This window comes from Sapajus apella, unplaced genomic scaffold (genome assembly GCF_009761245.1).
Source record: "Sapajus apella isolate SASKATOON/1434 unplaced genomic scaffold, GSC_monkey_1.0 scaffold140, whole genome shotgun sequence".
Taxonomy (NCBI): domain Eukaryota; kingdom Metazoa; phylum Chordata; class Mammalia; order Primates; family Cebidae; genus Sapajus; species Sapajus apella.
Window position 1 is genome coordinate 352047 of NW_022437080.1, and position 14923 is coordinate 366969.

Consider the following 14923-nt stretch of genomic DNA (forward strand, 5'->3'; position numbering starts at 1 on the left):
CAAGGACCCTCTTTCCCTGGACCTCCCCATGCCTCTCAGCCTCCAGGGCTCCGTAGGGACTTCCCTGTCCACTCATATCACTGTTCCCTCTCTCAACCCTGCACGTTTTACCTGAATAGCACTTCACCTTATCTTGTAATTTTCTGTTTGTTGATTTATTTCTAAGAGTCCTCTGAGGGCAGGCAAAGCAGACTGTTCTCAGTGCCTGAAACGTTTTTCAGATGAATGCTGTATTGAGTTGATTGGAAATAACTATCCACGGTAGATGAGTCAATGAAAGCAGCACTAATCCCTACCCTTAGGCCACGCAGCCTGGTTAGGCCCCCCCAACAGGTGCCCGTAGGGAGGCCTGCCTGCCTGTCCCACCTTCCCCTCCTAATTGAGTGGGCTCACATCTGTTTTCTCAGCTGCCTGCTGGCCACACTCACGCCCCTTCCAGTCACCGTGGGAGGGGAGGACCATTATCCCCAAAGTGTTGATAAACAGACCTGGCCCTCTCACTGAGGACAGGGGTAAGCGGGCTGCACGATCATGACACTGAATGCCAGTCATCAGCCCCCTTCACAGATGAGAACACTGAGGCTAGGGGGGTCAGGTGACTTGCTCCAGCATCAGATGGCAGAGCCAGGCTCCGGGGTTCTGGAACCTTCCATCTTCTCCCAGTCTGAAGCCTCAATGGTCCTTTCACAGGGCAACCTCAGTCCTGTCCACATGCAGATGTGGAGAGCAGGGGCACAATGAGGAGGGGTCCTCGCCTCAGCACGGGTCCTGGGGGAGGTCCTGGTCATAGGAGGACCCTCCTGCCCCCTCCCCTGCCTCCCCTGTGTTCAGGTTGAGTGGGGGTAGGACTGGCTTCTCAGAACAGGCAGAATGAGGTCAGCCAGTGTGCTAAGGGGGCCACCTCCAGGTCACCCTGCTGGGAATGCACTCCACCGTCAGGGAACAAGGGCAGTGCCTGGGCTCCAGGCTTGAACCCTGCCTCTGTCTTCACTCAGGCTGTGGTTTGGGGAAGCGGCAGGGGTACTTGAATCTCAGTGGGACCGATAGTTTCTGAGGCCAGCTCTGCCAGTCCCTGGGCTGCCCTGCCCTTATCTGGCCCTCACTCCCTGTGCCCCCAAGCTCCTTCCAGTCAATGTGTCCCAACAGCTCCAGGCCCCAGAGGCGTGACTGGGAGTGAGAGGTAATAGGTATACAGCAGAGCTCCCTGAAGGCATCACCCTCATGGGTTCCCCATTAGACTGTTCCTCACTCTGCTACCTCCAGGGTGGTGCCTGGCCAGGGTCTGCGGGCAAGGGCAGGGGGCTCAGTGGACATCCCCTCCCCATGCCGCAGGTCTGCACAAGCGCCCTCCTTTCCCTTCTCCTCCCTTCTCCTCCTCAAATCCTGGCTCCTTTCAAGGCCCCCCTGTCCAGCATCTCAGAGACCTTGGGCCTCGGGGCTTACCCCTCACTGCTCGGCCACCCCAGGTCCTGACCTCACTCCATACTCTAGGCTCGCCTGTCCTTGACCCAGCTGTGCTGGTCCTCCTGAAGGCTAAGCCCCTCCTGCTTTGACCCTGGGGCCAAGACACAAGGTGCTTTACCCATCTGAACCCCAATTTCCTCAGGTGGGAAGAGTAATACAGGTAGCTCTGCTCACCTCCCACCCCCTGTCTGTTTCTTGTGAATTTCCGTGCCAAGGAAATGCCCATCCACTGCCAAGTGTTGTTTTCAATGGCCCTCCAGGTCTCCCTTGGCGCCAGGCAGCCTGGATACTGGGTCACACAGACAGTAAGATGGAAAGAGGGTAGCAGATGGAGACCATGTGGTGCTCATGCCTCATCTGCAATGGGGCTACTCTGATCCTCTGGTCCTTTTGGAGGCAGCTCTGGCAGGCAGTGGGGCAATGGGCACAACCAGTTCTTCTGGAACTGCAGGGCCTCAGGCTCTGCTTGCAGCAAGTTTGACTCTCCTGTGGGCTCTGCTGATACCTTCACAGGCCTGTGGCCCCTGCCGGGCTCTGCCTCTTCTGCAGGTGTTCTGTCTGTCCTCGTAGGGGAGCTTCCTTATGTCACAGCACAAGGCGCCCCGCCCCGGCTCTGGCAGCGCTTGGAGGAAGTCCATGCCTCTCCCACACGCCATCATTTCAGGATCACCAGTCAGTCTGCAAGAGCCCATGGATGCATTTCCTATTGTCCCACGTCCCCATGAAAATGTAACTCAAAATGCACGGTGGCTCACACCTGTAGTCCTAGCACTTTGGGAGGCCGAGGTGGGTGGATCACTTGAGGTCAGGAGTTCATAATCAGCCTGACCAATATGCTGAAACCCAGTCTCTGCTAAAAACACACAAAAAATTATCCGGGTGTGGTGGTGGATGCCTGTAATTCCAGCTACTCAGGAGGCTGAGGGAGGATAATTGCTTGAACCTGGGAGGTGGAGGTTGCAGTGAACTAAGATTGCGCCATTGCACTCCAGCCTGGGTTACGGAGAAGAAAGAAAGAGAGAAGGGGGGGGAGAGAAAGACAGAAAGAAAGAAAGATGAAAGAAAGAAAAGAAAAGAAAGAAAGAAAAAATAAAGAAAAAGAAAGAAAGAGAGAGAAGAAAGAGAAGGAAGGAAGGAAGGAGGGAAGGAAGGATGGAAGGAAGGAAAGAAGGAAGGAAGGAAGGAAGAAAGAAAAAAGGCAGGCAGGCAGAGAAAGTGTAACTTGAAGAATTGACCATGAGGCAGTGAAGCCTCTCATGGGCATTGCCTCCTCCTGGGCCCAGACTAGAGGGAACACTAGTGTCCCCGTGTCTGTCTGTGGCTGACCGCCCAGCACTACCCCTCCCTGACTGTCTGAGCTGGCTCTCTGCAGGCCCTGCCCTCGGGTCAGGGATCACTCGGTCTGAACTGGGCACTACACGTTCACCCCAGAGAATGCCATCATGGGGGTCAGCCCCACTTTCTGACCTGAGGAGCTCTTCTAATATTCTGTTTCCAACCTGTCTCTGCTCTCTGCCCCTCGTCTGTGACAGCCATACAAGGAGGCTGGCTTCCCACCAAGCTAGCTGAAGGCTCGTGCTCTCCTCGCCTCGGATCCCCCAGCAGTCAGACCAGGGAACGTGGGTGGTCCTGGACTTTACATCTCTGGGGCTGGTCAAAGACCGGGGACCCAGGGATCGTCGGCAGAGGCTACAGGAGGCCAGAGTCTAGGAGCTAAGCTTCGGGGAGAGGCACCCGCCCCAGGCTCCCTAGTGTGCAGTCTGTGTGGTGGGCTCTGGCCGCTGCTGCTGCTGTGGCTGGCTGGCTGCCTGCTTCCAGGTCAGCACACCTCCACCTGCCTATGTCTTACTCCATATTCTTGCAAAACTCCCTTCCTGCTACAGTAACCAGGGGAAGTTTCTGTCTTCTGTGACTTGGGCCCCAGCTGGTAGTGTAGGCCCATCTATATGTGAGCCTGTGGTCTCTGGGTCAGAGAAGTAAAGAGAATGGCCCAGGCCACCCAGCGAGGAAAGCACAGGCCCCCGTGAGCTCCCTCGGTCCGCCCCACGCCCATGCTCTCCCGGCCACTTGGCATCTGCTGCCATGTTTTCTCTCCTACCGTTCACTTCACGCCCACGCTGCTGAGCCTGTTTAATTGCGGTGCAGGACACGCATGATATCGGGGTCATATTTAAACACGGCAAGCTCCACTGATTAGAAACCCTTTGTGCAAATCCCTCAGCGAATCCAACAGGCCTGCCTTTATTTTTAATAACGGCAAAAGAGATAGCACACCGCAGTGCAGTCAAGTGTCCTCCTAAAACCGTGTTTTCCAGAAGGAAAAGACAGACATAAGCTACCTTTGACTTATTTCCTTTCAAGCATTGGATGTCATTTCTCCTGGGAGGTCGTGCTGAGGCAGGATCTGGGCGTGTGGGGACGTAGCAGGTGCCTGGTGAATGGAGCCGTTGTGATGATGATGCTCCAAACTGGGGTCTGATCCTCTGCCAGACAGGGAGCCTGCCCAGGCCCAAGAGCCTGAACCAGGGGTTCTCTAAGTGTGGTCCCAGGGCTAGCAGCTTCAGGGTCACTTGGAAACGTGTTAAAATGCAAATTCTCAGGCCCCACCCCAGATCCTGTGAGGGGGGGTGGGGGTGGGTGGGCAGCACCCTAAGCTCTTGTCCTGACTCAGGTCTGAGAACCCAGGCCCAGAGCTGCCCACTGGTCAGACAGAGAAGTCCAGATAACAATGGAACCTGTGGCCAGGGCTTGTGTGTTGTCACTGGACCCCTCCAGGGGATTAGCGCTTTAAGCCGTAAAGAAGAGGGAATTAACTTTTGCTGAGCACCTGTGAGGTTTAATTTCTCAGGTACTCTCCATGACAACCCCACCAGGCGGTCATTCCTCTTGAATGTTAAAGAAGATATGTGTTGGAGCAGATGACCATGATTACACAATGGATGTGCAGCACAGCCAGGCGTCCAGATCTGAATCCCACGCCCTCCTCTGCCACCATGGGCCTCAGGGACATGCTTCTAGCACAGTCATGGACCCTGGGTAATATAAAGTGTGGGACAGGGGACGCAGGATCTTCAGATGGCCCCACACTGCCTCCTCTATGCATCTATCTCCCACGCCTCTCACCCTGGCCTGGCTGCTCTGAGGGCCTGGGGAGAGGCAGAGACAGGTTGGGCGTAGGGAAAATACACACTCTTACCAGGCACCCCTGCACATGCGCTGCTGACCAGGCATAGCATTCAGTGGGGCCAGGACTTGGGCAAGGGTGCAGGCTTGAGCTGGGGTGCAAAAAACCAGTCTGGGTAGATGCTCCCCCTCTGTGGGACCCGGATCCCAGACACGGTGGACAGAGCAGGGCTGCAGTATGGTGCACATGGACCCTGGGCACTTAGCCTTCGTGGGCCTCTTCCTGCATAAAATAAAATATTTAAAATCAGAGTTTACAACTGCATTCGTATAAAGATGATTATACTCCAAGCTGGATTCATTATTATTTTATTACACTCAGTTTTTCTCTTCTGATTTTAAAATAGGGCCATCCTAGGGCTGGTTAGAGTGTTCCTGGGCAGGCCCTGTGTCCTTAAACCTCAGCAAAGAAAGCAGCGAGGACCTCCCTCTCCGCCGGTGTGGGTGTGACGGTTCACTTACATCCTATCTGCAGGACAGGCCTGGAAAGGCAGGTGGGAGGCAAGAGGGAGCGGAGGCCAAGACGTAGGTCCCAGATATCCTAGTCCACACTTTTCCCCACCAGGTGTGTGAGTGCCGGCGCACTGCTGAGCCTCGCTGGGCCTCAGTTTTCTCAACTGGTAAACGCTGCGCGGACTGAGCTCTGAAAGTCTTCGGAGCTTGGTAAGCAGAGATCTCAGCAGAAAGAGAGGCCGCCCCTGCCCCCAGGAGGGCAGAGGCACCTGAGTCTCCGTGCAGAAGACAGACCTAGGGGACCCGCGCTGCGCTGGGGCTGTACAAAAGTGCTGGGCGCCTACTGCTGTCTCTGAGAAAACACTCCTAGGCTCCCAGGGGCCCAGGAGCGCGGCGGGCGGGATGATCCCGGGGGCCCCGGGGGCGGCGTGTCTGTGCGTGCCCATTCCCGGGGGGTCACCAAAGCCCGGGGGCAGGCGGGGCAGGAGCCTGGACGAGCGCTCGGTGACCCTCCAGAGGCCAGGTTTGGGGAGGCGGAGCGTCCCCGCGGTCCGGGGCGGTCACGGGGCGGACCCCAGGGCGGGACGGGGGTGGTGTCGGTGGAGCCGGCTCGGCGGCCCGGCTCGTCATGCTGCTGGCAGGCTCTGGGCGCCCTGGCGGCCACCATGCTCAGCGTCGTGCACTTCCTCCGGAGCTTCTTCAAGGTAAGAGCCGGCGTCCGGGCTCGTGGTCGGGCTCGCGGCGCCCTGCGCGGGTGGGGTGGAGCACAGCCTGCGTTGGCTGCGGCGCCCGGGGCCGTCCCCTGGGCACGGGTGGGTGGGGACACCCTCGTCGCTCCCCAGTTTCCGACGTGCAGACCGGAGGTGGCGTCCTGCGAAGTGAGGCCGACTTGAGCGCTGGGAAGGAGGGGGCTCCCCTGGAGGCGGTCGGGACGGCGGCTCCGGGCGAGCCCCTGAGCCGGCCTGGGCGCGCGGGGCACTCGGAGCCGCTGCCGCTCGGCGCAGTACCGCCTGTTTCGGGAAGGACGGCTGGTGCCGGCCCGGGGGGTGCGGGAGAAATGGTTGCTGTTGTGTTATTTCCCGGGCTGAGGGTACGCGAGGGAGCATCAGCAAGCGGCTGGAGCTGGGGCCGGGGCCGGGGCCCGGGCTGTTGCGCTCCTGCACAGGGTGTCCCCTCTCTGGCCTGATTTCCAGGCCCGCTCGCCATTGGGGACCCACTCCGTTGGGACGCCTCCGCCTCGCTGCCCCCACAGGGACCCCAAGGTGGGCAGGGGCTCCGAGGCACGGTCAGGGGTGGACGGCCACAGGTTACCAAGCCCCACCTGCCCAGGTGAGCCAGCGAGAGGGCGGGCGCGATGCTGGGTGGCGCTGGGCTCTGACTGCGGGAGGCGGGGAAGAGCCGCCAGCTCTCAAAGGCAGATCCCGGGGAGGCAGACCTGTGTGGGGCTGTCGGGGCGGGAGGGTGCCCTGATTGGCTGGGCAGCCACCTTCTTCCAGAGGTGAAGACGGGAGGGTGGGTTGGAGTTCTGTGGCCCTGAGTGCTCTGGTGAAAGGCGCAGGAAGCCAGGTGACCCAGGGCCGACCTGCAGGAGCCCTGCCCTCGTTCAGCCTCTCCGCTGGCCAGGCATCAGCTCCCACCCCCAGCAATAATGGAGTGATACAGGCGTTCAGAGTGGAGAGGGCGGGACAGCCAGAAGGCGCCCTTTCAGAAACCTGTGCTGCTGAGTGCAGGAGATGCCATGGAAGCGCTCAGACCCCCTCCAAATGCTGACTCTGTCATTGAGGAGGTGTACAATCTTGGGACAATCACACAACCACCTGGGTCTTTGTTTTGAAAAATGTGGGTGATGATTCCACACCCTCCACACCTTTCAGGATTAGTGTGAAGGTCTTGTTAGAAAACGTGAGTGTGGGCTGACGCCTGTAATCTCAGCACTTTGGGAGACCGAGGCAGGGGGATTGCCTGAGGTCAGGAGTTCAAGACCAGCCTCGCCAGCATGATGAAACCTGTCTCTACTAAAAATACAAAGACTAGCCAGGTGTGGTTGTGAGCGCCTGTAATCCCGGCTACTCAGGAGTCTGAGGCAGGAGAATCACTTGAACCCAGGAGACGGAGGTTGCAGTGAGCAGAGATTGCACCACTGCACTCCAGCCTGGGCAACAGACCCATACTCTGTCCAAAAAAAACAAAAAGGAAGGAAGAGAGGAAGGGAGGGAGGAAGGAAGGGAGGGAGGGAGGAAGGGAAGGAAAACGTGTGATCATGAAGTGGTGAGCCCTGGACTTTGGGAAGGAAAGAAGGAAGGAAGGAGGGAGGGAGGGAGGGAGGGAAGGAAGGAAGGAAGGAAGGAAGGAAGGAAGGCAGGCAGGCAGGCCAGTCTGAGTGTGTTTATAAGTCCTGGACTTTGGTTGTGCTGCACCTACAGCAAGGGTAGCAAGCAGTTGTCCAGGTGAGGGGAAGGTGGCCGGGCAGAATCTGAGTCCCTGGAGGGTGGTCCAGGAGCTCCAGGAGCAGAGGCCTCTGGACATCTCTGGGCAGCCACCTTGCCTGCTGCTGCTTGGGAGGATCCCGGGATGAGAGCCTTTGTGGAAGTATTCCTGAGACACACTGTCCTCCAGTTCCCCATCTATTCAAAGAGGCCTTTCCCTACTTCCTGCCCTGTGACTGCCTCAGGTCCCTGTAGGTCCTGGGACACCTGAGGCCTCTCCGTACACACCACAGGGAGCATCACCTGTGCCCCTTGGGGGGTCTCCTGTCTGCTGTCCACATAGGAGGGGCTCTGACTGCCACAGCAGTCACTTCTGGCTGTGCGAGTGTGTCTTGCCAAGCCACTGGCAACGTAGTTTGTACTTGTTTCTCTCAGACCCGGTGGTAAGGAACACCCCGTGAGGACCCAGGCTGCGGGGCAAGCGAGGGAGCTACCTGCTTGAGTCACCACCTGGTGCCTCCTGGTGTTCCCTGGGCTTGGTCCTATGGGACCTCCTGATGGTGGGTGCTGGACTGGGCCAGAAAATGCCCACTTAGCTCTGGGAACCTCAGCTAGTCCAGGTCTCCCAGTCAGACTCTGTTAGCTGAAATGCCGCTAGTCTCCACCAAGCCCAGGACGAGAACCCGAAAGCCCCAGGTGTGACTTCTGGTAGCACTTGGTGTAGACTCTGCATAGCACCCAGATCTGCCCGGGCACGTTGGGCACCGTGGGATCCATGGGGCACGACAGCCATGTGGTAGAGTCCCTCCCCCTGCAGGCAGACCGGATGGAGAAGCCTGCACCTGCCAGAGGCCCACACAGGTGCACCGCCTTGGGGGTCACCCAGCAAATGAGTCAGAGGAACAGCACACCCAAGAGGAAAATATGTTGTCTCAAAAATCCAGGGGCTCACCCAGCGTCGTGTGTGGGCCAGACATGCTTTTGCTTTCCAGTGGGTATCCCAAAATGTTCCAGACAGCTGGACACCCCTGCTGCCTGCCTGGAGCCATCACTGAAGTGGCAGGTCCCTGTGTTTTCGTAGGATGTATGTCCTACACTCTGGTACCCGTGTGTCCCAACACTTAGGGTGCTTTGCTATTTGCTTTCGTCCAAGACCTATTAGTGTGCAGAAGACCTGCATGAGGTCCTTGGGAGAAAGGTCAAGGTCTCTGTTGGCTAAATCATGGCACAGAATCAGTGAGCCAAGACAAGGCTGTGAAGGTGGGATGCTGTGCCCCATGGCAGGGAAGGGAACCTGCTTCCGCAGATCCCTGAGTACTGCAGCAGGAAACACACACACAGGCACACACACAGATGCACACACAGCCACACACACAGGCACACACACACAGACACACATACAGGCACACAAACAGGCACGCACACACAGGCATGCACAGACACACACACACAGACAGGCACACACATCGGCACACACAGGCGTAGGTTCACACACAGGCACACACACACAGACAGGCACACACATCGGCACACACAGGTGTAGGTTCACACACAGGCATACACAGACACACATAGGCACTCACACAGGCACACACACAGATGCACACACAGCCACACACACAGGCATACACACACAGACACACACACAGCATACACACAGGCACACAAACAGGCACACATACACAGGCATACACAGGCACATACACACAGACACACACATCGGCACACACAGGCATAGGTTCACACACAGACACACACACAGGCACACACACACACACAGACACACACAGGCATACACACTTGGGACACAGGCACACACATAGACACACACGTGTACACGCAGGTGCACACACAGGCACACACACATAGACAGAGTTTTCATCCAGTCAGTGGCTCTACACTATGCCAAAGATTGTGGCTCTACCGTCCAGTAGGGAGGTCATAGTGGGACAGCACAGCTGATGAGAGAGTCCACTTGATTGAACCCAGAGCCGTCCACCGCATTTTCAAGGCCTCGTGTCTCCTGCACAAGCCTACCTGGCAGGTGAGGGGATGCAGCAGTGTCTCCTGCCTTGGGTATGGTGGTTCCTCAGTCTCCAGGGACGAAGTGTTGCTAATGAGCCACTATTTTGAAGGGGAGGGTGTAGCAAAGCCATCCAGTTAGTCTCTCCCACTGTAGAAGCCTCCACACTGTGGCCCAGGGAGCCAGGATGGAGTTCCTGCCAGGTGCTGGCGTGTGTTCGTCACCTGAGCACCCAGCAGCTGGGGAAATTGCCACAGGACAGCTTTGCGATCCCATTGGGCTGCATGACGTGGATGCGGGGCACAGCTCCCATCATGGCCTGCGCACCACTGCCTCCGGCAAGCCTCAGCCCTGGGGGTGGGCTGTGGACCTCCTGGACCGCCAAGAACAGTGTCAGCTCAGAACCAGCCCTCAGAGGTGCTGGGAGATCCAGGTACTTCTCTGTCCAGGAGCTCTGGAAGATTCACAGCATAAGCCTGTGCTGTTACACAGGTGACCAGCCTCCTCACAACTCAAGGAGCTTTGGGACTACTGAGTGAAATCTGGGAATCAGGCAAGGGGCAATGGGGTTTATTCCGTAAATATTTGTTGATACTATGCACCAGATATTGTTCTAGGCACGCATGGTAGACTGCTGCCTACCAGACCTAGTTTTTAAAAGTTGGTTTTTTCACATTTCTATTAATATCACACACTTCGAATAGGACTCTAATGGCATTACCTGTTGATTTCAGTCCTAGCAGCTCCATGAGTGCGTCATCAGTGCCAAGGAGCCTCAGCACAGACCATCCTGGTGCCCCTCTGGCTGCCGGCACCTGAATGCTTCCTCATCCTGTCGTGCTGGCCCATGCTGGCCTCACGGCTCTCACCCGTAGAGTTTCCACCAATGAGAAGGTCTGCCATCAGCATCTCTAGCTGATAGAGAACAGTGTCTGTGGCAATATTCCTCGCTGTTGGCGTTCTCCTTCCTAAGTGTTTCGTGGTGCTTCGGGCTGGGGCAGGTCTTTTTGGTTCCCCTGAAGACATGGTTAGGGACACTGCACATCATGCTTTTGATGGGTCTCCACGAACACTGTATCCCTTCGGATATTTGGATTCCTTCAAGGGATTTTGGCTTTTCAGTTTCACTTTGTGGGCCCACTATCAAGCTGAGGCTTCAGGGAAGAAACAGCTCACCTGTTGACTCTCGAACTCCAGCATGGTGGGTGTACCCACAGCGGCCAGGGGTGGGGTGATGCTCTTCCCCCACAGTCAGGGACGCTCCAAACCCGTTCTCATCATTCCCTGGGGTTTTTGCTGGTGTGTGTTGGCACAGTCATCATTCTCTGAAGTATGAGTCTTTTCCTCGATGGTTTCACTTGTGATGGGTTCTCCTGGCCGTGCTGCGGTCTGACTCTCCTCTTTGGCCTGAAGGCAGGAAAAGGAGCCAGGGTGGGCATGGGCAGAACATGCCACACTCTGCAGGGTGACTCGCTGGGGAAGGCATAACAGCCTGAAGCAGCCAGGGAGAGGAGCGAGGGCTCAGTGGGGTTGTGAGCCCGCAATGCGTTCCCACTCCTACGGTGAGGGTCCCACTCTTTCCCAAACTGTACCCTGACTGTCACTCGAGGAGCAAGAAAACAACACATCCTTCTGGCTTCGTAATGTGCCAGTCTGCAGATTGGTGGAGTCAGACTGCTTTTCTGGTCCAGGGATATCTCAGGTTGGTGGCTGCAGGAGAGAAGAGATACTCATACTTTATGCAGAGTGGTAAAGAGCCCCTGCCAGGACTGTGTTATTCCCTCACTTTAAGCTGTCCGGGACAGTTAGAAGCAGCACGCTCACCTGGCAGTCCTGGGATTCTTCATGCCCTTCATTTGGATTTTGTAGCAAGAGCCATTTCCCCCCAGAAGCACCCAGTCGTCACTTGGCCACCATTGATAATTTATTCTGGGGCTGGCCATGCAGGCAGTGAGATGCCAGAGTTCCACATCTTCCACAGTGCTAATGTGTTTCCACTGCTTTTGGCATCAACCAGGTGAAATGCCCAGTCCAGCTCTCCTCCCACCTTCCTGCTGATCTTTTAGCCGCAAGCATCCAGGTACCAGTTTCTTTACTAGTGAAGGATCTTGGTTGCCAAAGACAGAAAAGGGCTCCAGTTAAGTGAAAAAAAGTAGCGTTTTGGCAGGCTGGGGGTAGCGCACTGGCTCAGCTTGTGCAGGGATGAAGGGGGTGAAGCCTGGGGGGCCTGGGCGGCTCTGCCCTGGGCGTGGGCTCCACTGCCCTGCTGACAACACCCTCTAGCGACTCTTGTAGGCAGTGAGTTCTGTCCTCAAGAGCCAGGGTCCTGGCTGGGGTGGGACGAGAGGATAGCTGCCTCCTTTCTATTTCCAAGATAGATGGGGCCAGATTTTCAGTTATCTTGGGGTGTCCTCCTACCCCCGGTCCCGGCAGCTGTTCAGCACGGGGCAGACAAAGCCCACTCATGGCGTACGATTGAGAAGTCCCGTTGGGACTCGCTTGGCCCCTCCGCTTTTTTGGGGGAAGGAGGGTCTCAAGTCCAGTTAACAGGGGCCTCTGCCAGGGAGCCAACTACGTCATTGAATCCTTCCGGGTGAAGGTCACAGCGGGAACCCGTGGCTGGAGACACTGAGCCAGGGTGGGCTGTCCTCGAGCCCTGCAGAGGCTGGTCTCCTGCATGACGGAGTGGGCAGGACAGGCCTGGCTAGGGAGCCAGCAGCCTGCCAGGAGGCCCTCAGTGCCTCTGCTGGGCCATGCCTCCCACCACCCTGGACTTGCCGGCCTGGGGGGCGTTGCTGCTCAGAGGCACCAGTGCTTGCTCCTGCTATGGGTCTCCTCACCCTGCCTGTGCCCCTCGGGTCCTCCCCTGACCTCACCAGATGGTCCTCCTGTACAACACACATTCTCAAGCACCCCCGTGTGCTGGGCCATGAGGCAGCGTCTCCAAAGGTTGTTCTCTCTCTCTGGGCTTGGCTCTGAGGGCAGGGGCAGGGTTTGGAACACAGCGTGTCCTCAGGAAAAGCGCTGAGTCTGTGTGTGGCCAGGTCAGAACCCCAAGGGGGCCCTTAGTGCAGAGGGCCCCAGGTTGATGTTTCTAGAGAAATGGACTCCTGAAACGCTCTCTCCAAACTTGGGTGCAGCACAGCCCTGCTCTCCAGGTGTGGGCTGGGCACAGCCTGCCCCTTCTCTGCGTGCCTGTCCTCCCCCGGCTTCAGTCAGGTGTCCTCAGACCTTCCTGAGACTCCAGCCACTGTTTATAACCGGGGAGGTGCCGGAGCCCACAGAGGGTTTGCATTCACTCTGGGTCTCCGGTTTTGCCTGTTTCTCCCACTGAGTGCAGCTAGCTCCCTGGCTCAGGAGAAATGCCGTCTTTCCGGAGCCCTTATGTAATTTCCCCATCTCTGAAATGGGTTTACACTCCCCTTCTGCCAGTTGTAAGGTGGTAAGGTTTAAACGATGTTGCCTACTGGGCGTGACCCTGGCTCCAGGACCTTCTGGGGTTGGGGAGGGTGCTGCCTGAGGCCTCCAGCCCCATGTTGCCCTGTTGTAAAGGAGGCGGGCTGCCCTGCCTGGTGGGCAGAGTGCTGTTGGCCCTGTTGGCTGGATGTGAACCTGGGCAGTAAATCCTAGAGACCCTGTCCCACCCTGGCTAGCTTGAAATGCCTTGGATATCAGCCACATTTGCACAAAATGGGTCAATTTGTCTCTTCTACAGCCTTTCACCTGTGAACTAAAGATTGCCCACGCTTGAGAAGTGGTCTACTGGGAGCACTCCTTGGAAGCTGCCCCCTTCCAGGGTCCCTTTGTGACAATGACAGCCCCTGGGTAGGCCCACTCTCCCCATAGAGCTCTGTGCCCTGGGGCACCTTCATTTAACCCCTCCACTGTCAGGAGTATGTGAAAATTAAAAATAACAAAACCAAGGGAAAGCATGTGAATTTCGGCATGCGGAGAGAGCGCCCCGCAACTCTTAGCCATGCCCCCAATCTCTATTTCTGTCTTCCCCAAACACATATTTTTCTTATAACCAGTGGAGCTGAATGGAACCCATCTCTGACACTTGGCCAAGTGTGACGCTGCCTGATGTTGCTGGCCAGAGTTCCTGCTCTAGGTAGAAAGAAAGTTTTTGGCCGGGTGCATGGCTCACATCCGTAATCCCAGCACTTTGGGAGGCCATTTGAGCCCAGGAGTTCCAGACCAACCTGGGCAACACAGTGAAACTCCCATCTCTACAAAAATGTTTCAAAAAATTTAGCCTGGCATGGTGCACATGCCTGCAGTCCCAGCTACTTGGGAGGTTGAGGCAGGAGGATCGTGGGAGCCCAGGAGTTCGAGGCTGCAGTGAGTCGTGATTGCGCCACTGCACTTCGGCCAGGGCGACAGAAAGAGACCCTGTTTCAAAACAAAACAGAACAAAAGAAAGTGTGTTTTTACAGAGGCCTGCTGACTATGAGAACATCCACCTCAGAGCACAGTGGGTGTGGCGGGTGGGAGAAGCTGGGTCTGGTGGGGCAGTTTTTGTCTGTGTGAGGACTCAGGCTTGTGAGAAAACCTGGGAGCGACTCACAGGGTGGAGCATCCTCAGAGCAGCACCAGGAGGGAGGGAGCTGCTGCCGTATACACCAGCCTGGGCCAGACCTACGGTGTGGTCCCAAATGGGAACCTACAGTGACAGAAAGCACAGGAGTGGCTGCCTGGGGACAGGTGAGGGCGGGCGGGGGCGGGAGGGTGGATAAGGAAGGACAGAGGCCGTGGAGATTCACTGCAACTGTGCTCCTGTTGGCACCCTCAGGTGCACTTCCAGCATGTGAGTTTACTGTGCCTCCGTTACGCCTCGATCAAGCCAGGACCACCTCGGCCAGAAGGCATTCAGGCCTGGCCCATGGTCTGTTTCTCAGGACCTTCGCTGACAGCTCAAACAAGCCTCTTGCTTCCTGCATCCGCTCCCCTGGCGCCCCATGCCCAGAGCCCAGGACAATCCTGGGGCAGCAGGCGGGCAGCGCAATGAGCCAGGCTGGCTGAGACAAGTGGTTCCTGCTTCCTCGGCTGAGTGCTCAGCTGAAACCAAGCCTGTCTGTGCGTCATCAGCACTGCGTCCTTGCTAGCTGGTGCCACCAGGACCTATGGCCTAGGGACTGTCAGCCTGGTCATCCAAGACCCCCACAACCCAAGAGTCACCTCATCTCAGGTGCTGGGCTCCCAGGAGCCACCCACACGGACTGCCACGCAGGACCAGGCTGCTATCTCTGCACCAGCCTCCCTGCCCTGCTTGGCTGTGCAGCCTAAGCCAGTCCTCCCTCTCAGCACCCCCAGGCCAGTGCCCTCCCTCCAAGACCCTTGGGAACCTGCCTGCCGGGGCTGTGACCCCCGCCAT

General features: G+C 57.3%; 1 protein-coding gene across 1 annotated transcript in view; it reads left to right on the top strand.

Annotated features, from left to right (window-relative positions):
• The first annotated feature begins 5705 nt into the window (after positions 1-5705).
• ARHGEF4 (Rho guanine nucleotide exchange factor 4) overlaps positions 5706-14923 on the top strand; it is a 207971-nt gene continuing 198753 nt past the window's right edge. The window contains exon 1 of the mRNA XM_032263938.1: positions 5706-5804. Coding sequence (XP_032119829.1) covers positions 5766-5804 — 39 coding nt within the window. The 5' untranslated portion in view covers positions 5706-5765. The remainder of the gene's footprint in view (positions 5805-14923) is intronic.